The sequence below is a fragment of the Mus caroli genome, chromosome 11 (genome assembly GCF_900094665.2).
Source record: "Mus caroli chromosome 11, CAROLI_EIJ_v1.1, whole genome shotgun sequence".
Lineage (NCBI taxonomy): Eukaryota > Metazoa > Chordata > Mammalia > Rodentia > Muridae > Mus > Mus caroli.
Window position 1 is genome coordinate 60,595,165 of NC_034580.1, and position 17,133 is coordinate 60,612,297.

Genomic DNA, 17,133 nt, shown 5'->3' on the forward strand with positions numbered 1-17,133 from the left:
AGGTTCCAGCAGTAGGCGTGGCAGGACGAATGAGCAGGTAGCTCCACCCTTGAGCAAGCAGGTTCCAGGCTGGGGGAAGGGAGGCCACACTCAACCCAATCCCAATCAGTGCTAAATAAACAAACAGAAGAGTGTTCTATTTAGTCTCTGTGGACCTGGACTTCATTAAATAGCAGCATCAATTGATGCTTAACATGTTTGAAGACTGGCAGTAAATCTGAATTTTTTACATAGGTCACTCCCATGTGTACACACATGCCCATGTACACGTGTATTGAATTCTAGAATCCTGGAGAAGGAAAAGGACTCAGATTATCCTTTCCCTAATGGAGTCTAATCATTTTCCTCTGCTAATGTACTACAGAGAATAAGAGTTGATAGATATGGCTTTATTATCAATTGTTTTTTGTTCTGGGAGTCACGTCAGATTTTATACATGCAAACCACACATTCCACCCAGTTCTGATTTTAATTTGGAGCAGTATACTTACTATTTCACAAGAGTTCCTTTGGAACAATCGCTTGACACCTTGTCATGTCATCAGGGAAGACAGGCGAGCAAACTTGGGAGAAGGCACTTCATGAGTGTTACCTAGAAAAGGAGCCTGGGAAGACTGGGGCTATCTGGTTCACCTCGTAGGATTAATATTATAAATTTTGAATTTTAAAATTTTTGGTATATGGGTTTTTTATCTGCATATATCTACACCACATGCCTTGCCTGGTGTTCAAGGAGGCCAGAAAAGGCCATGAGATTCCCCAGAACTGGAGTTGCACACAGTTAATGAGCTACCACATGGGTGCTGGGAACAGAACCCAGATCTTCTGTAAGAACAGTAAGTGGTCTTATACACTGAGACTGTTATTATTATTATTATTACCATTATTATTTTAGAGATGATTTTTTTGGGCATATTTATATTCCCAGTAAGAGTGAGTAAAGAACAGAGCTTGCCTAACCTTTTAGCAGTTGGGTTTTATTTATGATATTCAGCTCATTATATCCCATCTGTTTTCTGTTTGGCTTGGTGTTTTGTTGGTTTTTTTAGATCCATCCTTCTTGCTGACTTGGCCCCATTAGATTCTGCCTTGCATAGCCTGTCTTTATAGCTTGAGATAGAACTGAAAGCATATTAGAAGTAAGTGTGGGAAGATTAATTTGGAGGTGATGAGGACAGATGGGAAGAGAACACTTGGAGAGAGAAGCTTGTACAGGGCCTAGTAGGGGTCCAGGTTTATAGGGAGAGAGACTGAACTGGGGCGGAGGCTACAGCGTCAAGGTAAGAGAGGACCAGTTGGAAAACTCAACAGTTGGGCAGACTGCCAGATGTGTAGTAAGGCCAAGTGCAGAAGTCAGAGAGAAAGGCTGTCTTTGACCATGTGGAAGGAGAGTTCACAGTGAAAGCAGATCAGCAGGGTCAGCCTCAAAAAGTTGTATACTGCATATGTAGTCAGGGTACCCAGGGAATAAAACAACAGCAGAAAAGTAAAACAAACAAAAAAAAACCCCAAACCAGTTACGTGATTCCTAAGTAGATATCTTAACAGCAGAGAAGAATAGGGAGTCAAGTTGGAAGCTCCCTCCTGAGTGTTACCTAGGGAAGGAGCCCAGGAAGTCGAGGCTGTCAGGTCGCTTCTGATGAAGGAGGCAGCCGGGATCCCTGGGCAGGAGCTGCTTCTCTGTGCAGGGCTGTGAGGGAGCTGCTGGAGAGCTTTGCCTATGTTGCTTAACAGAATAAGCTAGAAATCAATTTTTAATTTGCAAAAATAATTTGCGAAGTAGACACAAAGAAGAAAAACCATGAGTGGATATTTTATTTGCAGTCTGTTTGGATTGGAAACATTTTTTCTAACCATAGAGGTGAAAAAATCTTTGAGGAAAAGATTAACAGACTTATAATAATAATTTGCCTATAAATTAAAAATAATTCTATACATCAGAATAACTTCAAACAAAAATACTGCAACAAAATTGGTGTAAAACATTTTTGTGAATTTGATAGATAAATAATGGTCTGTTTTAATTTTTTTAAAATAGAGAAAAGTTAAACCAAGTTGATGAGAACAAATTACTTTTTTCAGTAAAATTTGGACAGCAGTCTTGGAGTATAAAAAGTAGCTCCCAGATGTGGGAGGAAAAAGATTTATCCTTTTATCACTGAGGAATTAACATTTAAAATAACAAAAATCCGTTTTTCACTGGTCTAAATAGCATACATAGAAAAAGCATTCAGTACTCAAGGGTTAGCACCCTCCCATTTCTCCTGCTTGACAACATACCAGAGGATGGGAGAGCCCTTCTGAGAAAGTCAGGTTGCCAGGAGGTGTTAGGAACTGCGGGGCTGGAGAGACGGCTCAGTGGTTTAGGATTCATGTCTGTACTGGCTAATTTTGTGTCAACTTGACACAGCTGGAGTTATCACAGAGAAAGGAGCTTCAGTTGAGGAAATGCCTCCCTGAGATACAACTGTAAGGCATTTTCTCAATTAGTGATCAAGGGGGAAGGCCCCTTGTGGGTGGTGCCATCTCTGGACTGGTAGTCTTGGGTTCTATAAGAGAGCAGGCTGAGCAAGCCAGGGGAAGCAAGCCAGTAAAGAACATCCCTCCATGGCCTCTGCATCAGCTCCTGCTCCCTGACCTGCTTGAGTTCCAGTCCTGACTTCCTTTGGTGATGAACAGCAGTATGGAAGTGTAAGCCCAATAAACCCTTTCCTCCCCAAACTGTTTCTTGGTTATGATGTTTGTGCAGGAATAGAAACCCTGACTAAGACAATGTCAAAGAGCTGGGTTTGGTTCCCAGGATCCACAACCACCTGTAACTCACACACACACACACACACACACACACAAATATATATATATCTAAGAACAATTTACAAAACAAAACAAAACCATATTGTTCAAGCCATCAGGTATTGCAGTTGTGCTCTGAGGAATTCTTTTAAGGCATTGATAAGAAAATGGGTAAACACTTATGAAAAGAATTGCTTATTACAGTGATATTTATTGTAGTAAATAACATGATTAAGGGCATAGATTTCCACAGTGGGGAATTCCTAAATTCACAATATATTTATTATTGTTTTCATGGTGGCCGTTAATGGAGTCCTTTTTAAAGACAGCAGACAGTACTTTACCCTTTGAATGGGCTATGTCTTGGCACTCAGAGAACGAACATGTTCAGTTCTATCTCTGATCGGTGTGTAGGCCTGGCAGTTCAGGTAAGGTGAGAATAAAAAGAGAGAAGAAAACAACCTGTTGTTTGTTTTTGTTCAGTTTGGTTTAACTTTTTGAGGCCAAGTCTGAGGTAGAGCTGCTGGCCTTGAACCTGTAGCTCAGGATGGTTCCTTGTTTTTTTTGTTTTTTTGTTTTTTTGTTTTTTTTTAAAGATGGGTCTTGCTCTGTTGCCTGAGCTGCCCTTGAACTTGTGATCTTCCTGCCTCACCTTCCCACCCAGGGATTATAGGTGTATGATGCTATGCCTGGCACTGAATAAAATCTTAGATTTATAAGGATAAGGCAAATTAAAGAGTTTAAATAAACCTTCCAACCAAAAGGAAAAATTAACATCTTTACCAGATCAACAATAATCAGAAACCTGCATTATGAGAAAAGGCATAATTGTCTACACAAGTTACTAAAGCATGTATAACTAGATGTGGTGTCCAGTGCTTGAATTCCCAGCTACCCAAGAGGCTGAGCAGGTATGACCTGAGCCTAAGAGTTTGAGGGTTGCCTGGGCAACATAGCAAAACCAAAACTAGTTACATAAAACATATAGCAAGGCACATAGAACTGCTCTAGTTAGCTGGTGTGGCACAATATAGCCTTATTGCATTGAGCCTACAATAAAATTATGGATACAATAAAACATTAATGAAGTTTATTAACTAAATTTTCGATTTCTTGGGCGGTAATGGTGCATGCCTTTAATCCCGGCACGTAGGAGCAGAGGCATGTAGATCTCTGTGAATTCAAGGCCAGTATGGTCTACAGACCTAGTTCTAGGACTGCCAGGACAACACAGAGAAACCCTGTCTCAACACGTCCCTCCCTGCCCCCCATAGGTTTCTTATATGAGAATTCTTGTTAAATATTAAATAGACCAGGGTCAATATTTTACTATATAAATGCTATCTAGCCAGATATAGAACTGTGTTCAATATGACATCAGTTTTATCTAAAAGTAGGTTATACATATGTGCATGTAAGTGAAATTAGACTGGAAGTCCAGATACAGTGGCACTTTAATCCAGCACTCAGGGGACAGAGGCAGGCAGAGATCCCTTAGAGTCTGAGGCCAGCCTGGCTGATGAAAGTTCTGGGCTAGCTGGGGCTGCATTGTGAGTCCAGTGTCATATATCCCATAATAATTGGTAATGCTGTTGGGGTGGATTTGGGTTTCTTACATGTGTTTATTTTCTCCTCCTAAATTCTGTGTTTATCTTTTATATATAATCAAATAAAACTCTTGGGGCTGGATGGCTCAGCATTGAGAGCATGTGTACAAGCATGTGTCTTGCAGAGGATCTGAGTTTGGTTCCCAGCACAGATGGCTGTGACTCTAGCTCCTCTGTGGGTACCTGCACTCATGGATATGCAAGCATACTTACATACACATTATTACAGATAATAAGAATAAACCTTAGAAAGAAAACCAACCATCTTAAGAAGCACTGATTGTATATAACTTTGGTGGTTTTGGCCTTTAAGTGCATACTGTCTGCTTGTGGAGAAATCAGAAAAGCTCACTAGAAGCCGGTGCTCTTCAGAATGAGTGACTCGGCTTCAGAGCCAATTGATGTAGCCTTGAACCAAGCCCAGGCAGAGTAAGTCTGGAGTGCTCAGGCACCTGGGTGATAGTTTTCTTCCACATTTATTGATACCCTTTCAGTAAAAAGAAACATGATGCTGGCCTGGCGCCATCTTTGCATCATTTGGATAACAGGGCATAGCAGTTACTGCAACTTAAACCTTCTTTTTCCTTTCAGAAGACAGACAAGAAAATGACAAAGAGAACCTAAACTTGGAAAATCACAGGGACCAGGGATGTCTGGATGTTTTCTGTCAGGCATCAGGTGAGGCTCCACCACAGACTGCCTTGAGTGATTTCTTCGGTGAGAGTGAGCCGCATCGCTTTGGAGGAGACAGTGTCCCAGAGGCTCTGGAAAACCTTCAGGGTGAGGGAACTGGGGCGCATGTCTTTCCTTATGAAAGGGGCTCTGGGAAACAGCCAGGTCAGCACATACAGAGCTCGTCTTTGGGAGAACTGACTGCCTTGTGGCTAGAGGAGAAGAGAGAGGCCTCTCAGAAGGGACAGGCCAGATCCCCCATGGCCCAGAAACTGCCCACTTGCAGAGAGTGTGGGAAAACCTTCTATAGGAATTCACAGCTTGTTTTTCACCAAAGGACTCATACCGGAGAGACATACTTTCATTGCCACATTTGCAAAAAAGCCTTTCTACGAAGCTCAGACTTTGTGAAACATCAGAGAACTCACACAGGAGAGAAGCCCTGTAAATGTGATTACTGTGGGAAAGGCTTCAGTGACTTCTCAGGCTTGCGCCACCATGAGAAAATCCACACAGGAGAGAAACCCTATAAATGCCCCCTCTGTGAGAAAAGCTTTATTCAGAGGTCAAACTTCAATAGACATCAAAGGGTGCATACGGGTGAGAAACCTTATAAATGTACCCACTGTGGCAAGCAGTTCAGCTGGAGCTCCAGCCTTGACAAGCATCAGAGATCACACTTGGGGAAGATGCCCTGCCCATAGCCATGTTCCCAGGTACTACAGTCCATTGCAAGCCTGCTCAGCTCTGCCTTGAAGAACTTGGACCAGAAACGACTTCCTCCTCTCTGTGTGTTGGAGGGAGAGGAGCTGGGCACTCACTGTTTTGATGTGGAGGGGATGATGTTCTGAGTTGAGTCTAGTTTTTCTTTTTGCACCAGGAAATAAAACAGTTTTTGTTTGTTTCAGCTGGCCTCCTATTTTGGACCCCCTGGGAAAGACATGCAGTGTAGATAATGACTTTAGTAGCTCTCCAATGAGAGCCTGACTGGCTTCTAGAGCAGGCTCTCACAGAAGGGGAGGTAGGGTTGACTGTGAGTGCATGCCATCTTTGTCAGACTGGTGACAGAGTTCCTGTCTAACTGTCCTTTATTTGAAATAAACTGAGCTGAGTTGGTCTCTATCTTTCTTGTAGCTGCCTTGTTCACTGTGTTTTGACTCTCACTTCTGAATATACAGTTTTCATAGAAGAGCCCATGTGGGGACAGAGCTCCAGGACCACCCCATAGAAACCTATCAGGTTGGTCATGTAGCAGAAAGAAACTAGAAAACAAAAGCACAGGCCATGCTGGGCAACCTTTACCTCAGGTAAGTTCTGCCTGTCACGTGGTCACATGGCTCAACTCTCCTTTCTCCTGGCATCCTTTTTGAACTGTTATTGTTGCCAGAGTGTTTTATGTTTTAAAATGTTCTTTATTACCTCATTTTGCCTGTAGGGTGTTAGGAAGAAATCAATAGTATCGATCTAGTTTTTAATACTGCCCAGGACTTTATTAACATATATATGTCTAACCTGCCCGTTTGTCCTTGTAATCACAAGTTGTATATCTCAAAGTTTCCTTCCTTGATACAGTAAAAGTTCTATCAACACTCCCATGTACCCCTCCTGACTCCCATTCAAATTCATGACCTCTATTTTCATCCATGTTAATGTATGCATGCATAAATCTCCGTCTATATCTATATTAGAATCTCCTCTAATGACCGTTGCTTTACTAGTGCTGAGTAGTTAGCTAGGGCTCCTTTTTGTTGAGTGGATTAGAGAGCTATTGGTTACTGCCAGGATTATGTGTGCTGCTACTACACCCTTAGGGTTAGTGTGCCATGCTGGTGGCTGATGTGGTTTGGAGGTGCTGTGTTGGGAGGTGTTGTAACTGGGTAGGACTCTTGGTTGCCTCTCATCTTTGGAAACTTGCATGGAGCCTTCTGGTACCATGAAAGTTAGTTCGCAGTTCAGGTCAGATGTAACTCAGGCGTCTTTGAGCCCTATTTCTGACGTGCATAGTATTTTCAGCAATAGGAACCTCTACCTCTGGTGGTAACCAAGAACAACAGCGTAATAGGCTGTATATTTAGATAGCCCTGACCAACACACTCAAAAGACAGCTTCTCATGTCTGCTATTGGGGTTTTTGTTAGGTAGTCTTTGACTCTTGGAGGGAATGCTGTCTGTCTAGATAAGAATAGTTCATTAAAACTATATGCATATTTATATACGGAATTATGTCTATTATAGTTTTTTTAAATAGTATGATCCTTTGTGGCTTTTTCAGCCATCCTTAGTGCTGTTTTATCTACTTCCCTCCATCTTCTGGATTACCACCTTCCTCTTCCCTAAAGAATTCTCCTTTCCCATTTTTTTTTTTTCTTAAACTTTACCAAGTTGAGTCAAGAATTGTGCAAAGTAGGATTCAAGCTTTGCTCTGACAAGTCCTCCAGGGGCTTCGAGTGCCTGTTGTATTTCATGAAGCGCTGTCTAAATAGTAACTAAATACTACTGCAAAGGTCTGAAAGACGAGGAAGAGTGATCCCTGCTCATCCTCACCTTCCTTACCAAAGTCACTTCACAGAGCTGGGTGAAGTCCATCAAAACTGCACACCCGTTTAATGTCCAGTGGTCATGTCCACAGTGGGGAATCTGGAAAGTTCCAGGTGAGTAGCTTTATAGCATAAGCTTCTCCTTGGGCGGGGGGTGGGGTGGGGGGCAAGGGGGGGGTCTCACGAGTAGTATTCAGAATATCAAAGCTAATAGGATCTGCTTGCATGATTACAGTTGTATCCTCAGCAAACAGGGAGTAGAAAGGTTATTTAGTAGATGTGTGACTCAATCCCAGGCCACTATGACAGGTGCCATATGACAGCTGTTACAACAGAGGTGATCTTGTTTTTGTGAGTCTTACTGGAGTGCAGCCACACTCACTTGGTTACATGTCTAGACTGGAACCCTGTTTGGGCCACAGCGGCCATATAGAAGGTTTCTAGCCAAGAATGTGGCTTGCAAAGCCTTGAGTATGTACTCTGGCTCTTTACAGAGCAATGCTAGTGTTGTAGCACTAATCCTTCTAAACAGGGCAGTGTTTCTCAAGCAGCGATGACATGCAGATAGATTATGATTGATGGGTACTGCCTATGCATGTGAGGTATCTGGGAGCCAGAGCACAAAGGTCCAGGACTGCACTGTGGAACAAGGTCTGTGGTCATTACCAGCTTGATTGTCTTGGTCTCTTTACCATTATTTATGACAACAGTTCTTAGAAGAGTTGAATAAATCACTTTATTTGAAAAATTTACTACTCAGAGTTCTCCCATTATTTCTGGGCTCTCTAGGAACTCAGCCTCACTTGAGGCACTCCAAGTTCCCTAGAGAAATTCTACAGAGGTTTAAGCTTATGACTTCTTCATAATAATCTATCACCCACCACCCACTTGCCTGTCAGGGAGCTGAGAGCGGCCCTCCTTTTTTCTCCCAAGGACTCTTAAAGATGTTAAATCTGGAGAAGCAAGGCAACACCAGCCAGAACCCACTTGGATGGGTTTTCTTTAGTCTTCAGATTGAAAGTCCACACGTAGGTGGGTCCCCGCTGACAAGTCTTGTACACAGGACAAGCATAGACATTTCGACAATCTTGCTTATCTGCTGGAATGGCCTTGAGGAACATCACAGGCATGGGGGGTGTCAGGTCCTTCAGCTTCGCCTCTGCAATGATCCCAGTCTAAGAACAAGAATGTGAAGAGAGCCACTTTAGTCCCAGAGTCCAGGCAGCCCACCTTCCCCAGGTTCTTGCTGAACCCGCCCACTCTTCAGGATTCTCCCAATCACCCACAGTGTATGAGAAACGGTCTCATACTTTAAAGATACATTTCTCTGTGCTTAGCATAAATCATCTTTTTTGCTTGTTTATTTATTTGAAAGGGAAGTCTTGCTGTGCAACTGAAGCTGCACTTTAAACTCAGGACTTTCTGCCAGCTTCCTGAGTGCTGGGATTCTAAGCATGTGCTATTACAACTGGCTTTAAAGTCAGTTGCTGATACAGAACTCTGAAGTTTATCCATCCTGTACAGATTAATCTATTTTCAGATAGATTCTCCCTCTTTACTTTTTCATATATCCATTTTGTCAGGATAGGAAGGGCATGTTTTTGGTAGATGCCATGTTAAAGCTCTAGTCAGGGAAGGGAGTGTGGTTTCTGCCAGCACGTGCTTTTGGGTTTGAGGTTATAGCTGAGCAGAGTTGCTACCTCTTTGAGATTTTGTTATGTGGTCATGTCACCTCTGGGGCATTTCAACTTTTTGCAAGGAAGGACTTTTTTTTTCCCCCTGTAACTGGGGACAAGGGCAGGCCTTGGCCATTTTGTAACTTTTCAGATTAGGTTGTCTTATGGTTTTCTGGGCTGGCTCAGTAGACTTATCAAAGACCACTGTCTAATTGGCTATAAAGTTTTTTCTGATTCTAAGATGTTCTCAGGAGCCAAAGAGTCGTTAGCCAGCTAAATTTGGGCTTGCAGCAAGCACACTGAAGATGAGATGTTCTCGAGTTTTCAGAAGACAACCTGCTGCCATCCCAGCTCTGCTCAACCACAGGACTCTTCCTTACCACATGTGCTAGATGCTTCCTGAAGCACCCCTTGGAAACCTGGGGAGACACTGATCCCTTTACCATGTGCTCCAGGCCTGCTTTTGTTATGAACAGAATAATTTGGTTTGTTTTCATAAATGTATTAAAACGATTTAGCTTTCTAGTTCTCTGAGAGGTTGATGTAAGTCATGGTGGATGATGGAACTAGTGAACAGAGGGACTGTCATTTGTCCCCAGGACAGAATGTTCAAGCTGAGGAGGAGCAGGGCAAGCTTAGACTGTCCTTAACATACCATAAAGCCAGCCCTTTAAAAGTATATGGTTCAGTGTTCTTATAATATTAGTTTCAAATTATGTTCATTCCACCGGAAAGAAATGCAGTAACCGTTACCAGTTGCCATCCATGTTAGATATTCACACCACTTCGACTGCAGGAAAGACTTTCCCTTCCATGGATCCCCTTTGTAAACTTGTATACATTGTAAACTTTATAAGCTCTCAAGGTGGGAAAGTGGCCAGGGTCCTGCCTGAGGCCCCCTCCTCCACACCTCCCTAACTGTCATCTCTAGTCCTTTAACAGGATCCTCCCAAGATTATGCTAATTCCAGGTGAAAAGTTTGCACAAAACCCACCAACCCCTGAGTTCAGGACTTGAAATCTTACCAGTACTCATCCCAGAAATCTCTACTCTAGAAAGCTCCACCCTCCAAGAACCCCTGCGGGTTGTCTAGTTCCCTGCTGTCTGCTCGCCCTGGGGAGCATAGGCAACCACTCCAGGATTCATCCCTCCACATCCTGGAGCCTCTGATCTCTTTTGAGATTTGCTGCCTGCTGTGACTCCCATTGGAGGGAGAAGAGAATCAAGGAAGAGAAAGGAAGCAGCCAGAGGGCTTGGGCTCCTGAGCTCCTCTGCTGGGGTTTCCCTCCTCTGGGAGCTGGACTGCCTCTGCTGAGGAGGCTTCCTCAGAGCCATTTGGTCCCTGGGCTCACTTGTCTCAGGATGCCTTTCTATTGGGACAGCTTCTCCCCTCAGATCTGTGTGGTTCTTGGGCTTCTGAGTCCCAGAATAGCTTCCCATCCAAGCAGAAAGGCCAGCAATCAGCACCATGGCCTTGTCAGCTGTCTGTGTACCAGATGCAGGCCAGTTCTCTTATGTAGTAAGCCATTTGATTTCACAGTGGCTATTCTCCCATTTTATAGTTTGGTCAGTAGGGCACTTGAGAGGAAACACTAGACCACAGCCACATGATTGGTAAATGAGGGTGATCCAGGTTAGATCCAGCTAGTGTGGTTGCACGGGCCTCATCTTTAGCAACCTGCAGAACCTTTGCTCTTGGATGGATTTAAAGAAAAAGGCTCAAGGAGAGAAAGGGTGCCTAGGTAACAAGATTCCAGAGCACTGCACCGGGCAGTCAACATGCATGCCATTAAGCCCACCCCAAGGTGTAACTTGGCTTGTCTCCAGACTATACCTGTGTGTCCCAGCAGGCACCTTCCATGAAGAGCCCATAGATGTAGGCCCCTTCCCGAGGAGGGCTCCGGAACTCCTCTCTGTTCTTCTTTGTCACATCACACTGCAGGGCCATCTGGTCTAGTGGCCATTCATTCTTGCGGGCCATGGACTGCATGATGGCAGTCAGGAAGGACTGGGGGTTGAAGAAGCCCGTCAGCCACACAGTTGAGGGCATCAAGAAGTCGCCTGTCCAGGACTCCAGCTCTTTAATTCTATTAAGCAGGTCTAGAAACCAGGCTGCCAGGCCTGCTGTGGAAGGGTAGGCTCGCCTGGCCCAGGACTCTGGGACCACATCTAGGTATAGGGCATTCTGTAAGTTTTCCATCTCACTGGTTATGGTCAGCTCCCCCTAAAAACCAATAGGAAGAAAAAGAGTTAAGGAGGCAGAAGTCTCTGGAAGCACTAGTCTTTGTGTCCTTTGACTCATAGATGGGAGCTGACTCCAGCGGAACTGGCTGCTAGTGTGGTTCTGACTTGTATTTGCTCTGCAGAATTTGTCTTCCCAAGGCTGGTGCTTTAGAACACGCCTAGTACCCACAGTGGCCACTTCAGCAGCAGCAGCACAGATGTGAGCTTAATTCCTAGTGCAATTACTGGGCATAGGTACTGAAGGCTCCCATTGTAGTTCTAGCAAAGTCAGAAACTTTTTCATGGGCTAACACTTTCTAAGTCCCGTTGGCAGCATTGCATGTACCCAGTAGCCCTATGTGGCCTGGCAGGCATGGATGTCCCAAGCACCGTAGAAGCTTCAACATGCATAGTTGTTTTGCTTGGTCTTACATCCTAGTCCGAGTGAGGGTAAAGGATGGCATAGCAGGGTAGAGAAAGATGCTGGTCTTCTCATTTGTCAGGGGTTGGGGGGGTAAAATTTAAGCTGGCTCTTCTGGATACCAAGAGCATTTGTGACTCAAGGGGCTGAGGAAATGCAGGAGAATGGAGTAGAGCTGATGTCCTGGTCTGTTCTGTACAGCAGAGACATACAGAATAATAAGCCTGGGCATTAAATTAGGTTCTCAGAGTGTTCCTACTCTGAGTGGAAAGGCTACCTTTCCCATTGATGGAGAATGTATAATGTATGTACATTTGCCAGGGCATGCTAAAAATCTTTTATGTTACAGCTTAAAAAAAAGTATTGTATGACTATAATATTACCATTTGCTTGCCAATCTGGTTAAGAGGATATGTACAAAAGTAATGGATTATTACAAAAAGCAAAGTACCACAGAGCCAACATGAAAGTGTGTGTGTGTGTGTGTGTGTGTGTGTGTGTGTGTNGAGAGAGAGAGAGAGAGAGAGAGAGAGAGAGAGAGAGAGAGAGAGAGAGAATTCATAACCAAGGCTAGTTTCCAACTCACATTCCTTCTGTCTCAGCCTCCCAAGTGCTGAGTTTGCAGGTGTGCATCACCATGCCTGCCTGGGAAATGGTGCAGTTAAGTTTGCCTTCCCATAAAACTGGTTTGAGCTTTATCAAGTTTGGGTTTATCAATGGGAATTACTTACTGTACATGGGAAAAATTTCTGTCATGTGAGAAGATAGAGAATAACTCCATTCTGGATTTGTCCCAAACTGTAGCCCTACAGGATTCATAAGAAGTCATTAGGGCACAGACTATTGGTGTCACCGAAGTGTGATGAATATGCCCTCCTGGTCCTCAAGTGGCCTACTTAGAGGACTGTGTCAGAGTGAGACAAATCTATAAGTCATTTAGAACTCCAGACAGTGCCTACTGCTGCCCTTTGCTTATACAGAGAAGTCCTTTGTTTCTGGTTATCTCCTCTGGCCAAGTCAATAAACACTCTGTTACCAGGCCCCTGTGAAGCCTGAAACCAAGTCTTTGAGTTTTAAGAAAAAAATGATGTGCTTACTATTAAAATAAGTATAGTGGGCTGGGGACATGGTTTAGTTGGTAAATGTTTGCCAGGCAAGCATGAGGACTTGAGGTATATTCCCCAGATCCCATGTTAAAAACCAAACTAAACCAATCAACTAAACAACAAACAAACAAAAAACCAGGCATGAAGTTTGTGCTTTGTGTTCCAGTGCTGGAGAGGTAGAGACTCATAGGTGCCTGGGACTCACTGGCCATCTAACTTGGTCTAGTTGTTAAGTTCTAGGCTAATGAGAGTCCCTAACAGGTTGAATGGCTCCTGAGGAACAACATGGTTCAATGTTGACAGAGCTCTGGTCTCCGTGTGTGTGTGTGTGTGTGTGTCTGTGTATACCTTCCCCAAACACACGCACATGCATCCATACAAACTGACTTCCCTTTCACACAAGTGTGACCAGCAGTGATACCATGCTTTATGGAACCCATAGGAAGGGCAACACCATGAGAGATCCCCAAGTGAAACATGAACTCAGTTGTAATAAATACAGACTTTGGGGATGCTAAGAGTCTTTTGCGTGGTGGGACAAGGGCCTGATGTGAATCTGTAATTGCTCTGAACTTGAAAACTATGCTAGAAAAAGACAAGGTCTAATCTTTAAAAACTGCAACATTTAATGCTTACCACCCTTCAGAAATCTAACCTCCTTTGACAGCAAAGGTACACAGAGTATGTAACCTAATGCCTTAACATTTTCCTCACATCTTCTTGAGATATTATAATGTATTCTGACAACGATGTGCACTGACTAACTTGAATGCCAAGCAAGAGAAACCGGAAGAATGCCGCGCCTCCTAGGCTTCCCCTTGTTCCCACAGAAGCAGGAACTACTGCGGAATCTGAGGCCTCTCATAGCGTGGTTTCGGAACCCAGATATTTTCATTACTTTGAGCAGAAGTAGAAAGGCTCAATCTTTAGGGAGCTGGGAGGCAACGATGCCCTTTCCCAATTCAAGTGTGCCTGTGTTGGCATCTTAGGCCCAGGGGAGTACAGTTTGTCCTGAAAGGTGTTCAGAACAAACAAAAGGACATTCTCCTAAGATGTTGCCAGGTTGGTGGAGGCTGTCAGAGGTGGATAGGAAGAGTTTATGGCCAAACTCTGGGCACCAGGGCCCACTTTTGTCTTTTAAATTGTGTGTAGGTATGCGCAAATGTGTCTATGTGTAGGTTTGCATGCCTGCATGCAGTCTCTGCAGGGGCCAAAATGGGGTGTTAGCTCCCTGGAGCTGAAGTTATAAGCAGTAGTGAGCTACCCACCATAGGTGCTGAGAACCAAACTTCGGTCCTCAACAAGAACACGCGCTGTTAATGGAAGGGCCGTCAGCAGCTCCTATTAGAGCTCTTCTTAAAAACTGTGATACAATAAAGAAAATGGTTTCCTAGCCTTCTCCAGCCTAGGTCTGAGCAGCACTGATTCCTGTCTAAACCTACCTGCTCACATGGGGGTCAGCAAAAAAGAAAACTTAGAAATCTGGTTCCTCCATCTCCTCCCAGGTCCGTGACACACTTCCTTGGCTTCCACACTGATGGGAAACTGGGAGACATGGCAGTCCATGTGGCACCTTTTCCAGGTCTGATGGAGGCAGCGTGTCTGTGACCTTATCTATTTTATTCATCCCTATAAATAAATGCTTTCATAATCTTTCTTTGATACAATAGAGTGAAAACTTTATTTTTTTTTCCTATCGGCTCTCGTTCCTTTGAGTCACAGTGTGTTAGAAGCTAGATTCATAGGCTGAAGTCAGACCAAAGTGAAGGGAGGAGGTAGGCGAGCCTAGAAACCTCCATTTGGAAGGTCATCAGTAGGCAGGCTGTGTTCACACGGCAGCAGAAGCATTCAGTCCAAAGAGGAAAGGCTGCAGATGACACTTCCCTTCAGGGCTTCATGCCCCCTCTCTCTGAGGGCTCGTGGTCAGCTCCCTATCCATTCTTCTCAGGAAAATGGTCTTTGAAGCTAGCTTTACCTCACCCCACCCCCACGCCATCCTGGGGTTTGAGCCTGGTGCTTTCACACATTCTAGGGAAGCAATGCATCCCCGAAGGATCTCTCCTCTCCTTAGCGTTTAGGAATAGAGTTCCATTCCATGGCTCTAACTGGCCTTGAACTTGTAATCTTGCCTCTCAAGGCTGGGATTGTAGACCTATAGACACACCATCCTCTCTGGGCCTGGCTTTCATTTACACAAGTCACAGGGAAACAGGAGATGGGGAGGAAATAGAATGATAAGGGTCCCACATCTTCCACTGTGGCTTCCAGACGGAGGTGGTCCACTGTCCGGCTCATCTGAATCTCTGGTAGAGAATGAGCTAGCCAAAGTCATCAGGCCTAGGCACGTGCCCAGAGGTGATGATCAAAGGCTCAGATCAAGGTGCTCCTCCCAACTTGATCTGAAGTCAACAATGTGCAGGAGTTAAGACCCAATATCAGCCAGCCAGCCTATGCATTTGAACAAGTGCACAGACTTAGAAAAAAATAAAGCACAGGGGAAAAAATTAAGGTCATCAATTATTTGAACAATGAGAAGTTCCAGACATGCCCTGGTGCCAGGCTAGCCAAGGGAAATGAGACTCATGGGGATTCCAAGATTTTCTGGCAGCTGTTTCAAAATGTGAAAGAGGTGAGTCTAATTTTCCGAATTTTTTTTTAATGCAATATACCTAAAATATCAAATATTTGGATAAATAATCAAATTATTAATGACACACTTTACAGTTTTTGGTCTTTTATTTTTGAAATCTGATGTGTCACTTACATTAATTAGTATCTACTGTATTGGTCAAGTCTAAAAATTTGGATTCTCACTTGTACCTCTGTAGGAAGAGAATTTTCTAGTCTTCTATCAGAATATGCTCCTTTGAAAATTACTAGTTATAATGGTTAAAAAAAAAAAAGAATCAGCATTTAGGAATTTTGTAGATCAAGCTTTTGTGCATCTGGCTAATGGGAATCAGAACACCTAGGAAGACTGAGAGCCAGATGTCTGACATTGGTGAATTCCCAAGAGAAATCCTCTCTGAGGGACATGTCTGTGGCCAGCTGGCTTTTCCCCAGATTTCTTCCTCCACCCCCACCATCTGTGTGCTTTGAGCTGCTACAAACCTTCAGGGCTGTATCTCATAGCTCAGCTAGGACTTTCCGGGCCCACATGGTCTTACAGCCAGTCGGTTCTGATTTACTGGGAACACAAATGTTTTTATCATAAGGCTGAGAGTGTTTGGTGATTAACTCTAAGGGCCGGGCGTTTTGTGACTGTGATGCCTCATTTGGGATGGCAGTTGGCTTGTCTTATATGCTGGGAGACTGGAGACGCCCGCCCACTTTTTTCCTACACTGAGCCAACATCAGCTTCAAATTGTGAAGTGACTGCGGAGGAGGGGAAGGGCAGCAGCTTTGGCTCTTCCTGTCTCTGCTAGGTTGTCAGGTCACCTAAGCCCATGCTTAGCTTAGAAGCAGACTTCCCCACTGGTCCATCTAGCAGGTTCTGGGAGGCTCTACTGTTGCAGCGGTCCTTTGGGGGTCTCCTTCCTCTGCTGCTCCCTTCTGCTCTGAGCCTAAAGGCTCTCCCTGCTCTGACCTCTGCCTTTTTTTTTTTTTTTTTTTTTTTTTTTTTGTCATGGAGGGCGTTCTCTGCCCTTCCTCCTCCATGGAAGCTGCACTCATCTCCAGGGTCATCTGGTGCTGCTTACAAGGCCTCACCTTGAAGTCGTCAGGGCAGACAACCAGACTGGTTGATGGAGATGGGAGAATGTGTTATATGAGTCTGATGACCAGGCCACTCTGGGGACCATCCTCATGAAACTGTTTCCCAAGAGGATTCTGATTAGAAAATACCTTCCAGGTCATACAGGTTGCTTACTACTTCTAGGTGGTTGCTCCATCACATTCTAGAAGTTCACCATATGCTGTTGCTTATCTGGGTGAAATGTTTGCTTCTGGTACAGCAGGTGGACTCTCAGCTCCTCTGCTCTGGTCTCTAGCAACCTTGTCATTTTGTCCTTAAATGTGCCTGTTCACCTTTCCTCAAAGGCCTCACTGTGCCTTCTCTTATCTATGGACCTTTTCCTGCTTCCTCCTCTAGCTTCTCTTT

General features: G+C 44.2%; 2 protein-coding genes across 4 annotated transcripts in view; one reads left to right on the forward strand and one right to left on the reverse strand.

Moving 5' to 3' along the window:
* Znf18 (zinc finger protein 18) overlaps positions 1–6,194 on the forward strand; it is a 23,051-nt gene extending 16,857 nt beyond the window's left edge. For all 3 annotated transcript variants that reach the window (XM_021176997.1, XM_021176999.1, XM_021176998.2), the window contains exon 7: positions 4,992–6,194. In XM_021176997.1, coding sequence (XP_021032656.1) covers positions 4,992–5,776 — 785 coding nt within the window. In that variant the 3' untranslated portion in view covers positions 5,777–6,194. The remainder of the gene's footprint in view (positions 1–4,991) is intronic.
* A 2,127-nt stretch (positions 6,195–8,321) lies between these two features.
* The window catches only part of Dnah9 (dynein axonemal heavy chain 9), a 333,710-nt gene continuing 324,898 nt past the window's right edge, over positions 8,322–17,133 (reverse strand). Inside the window, exons 68-69 of the mRNA XM_021178488.1 lie at positions 11,119–11,508; positions 8,322–8,783 (exon numbers count right to left, since the gene is read on the reverse strand). Of these exons, the coding sequence (XP_021034147.1) occupies positions 8,556–8,783; positions 11,119–11,508 (618 nt within the window). The 3' untranslated portion in view covers positions 8,322–8,555. The remainder of the gene's footprint in view (positions 8,784–11,118; positions 11,509–17,133) is intronic.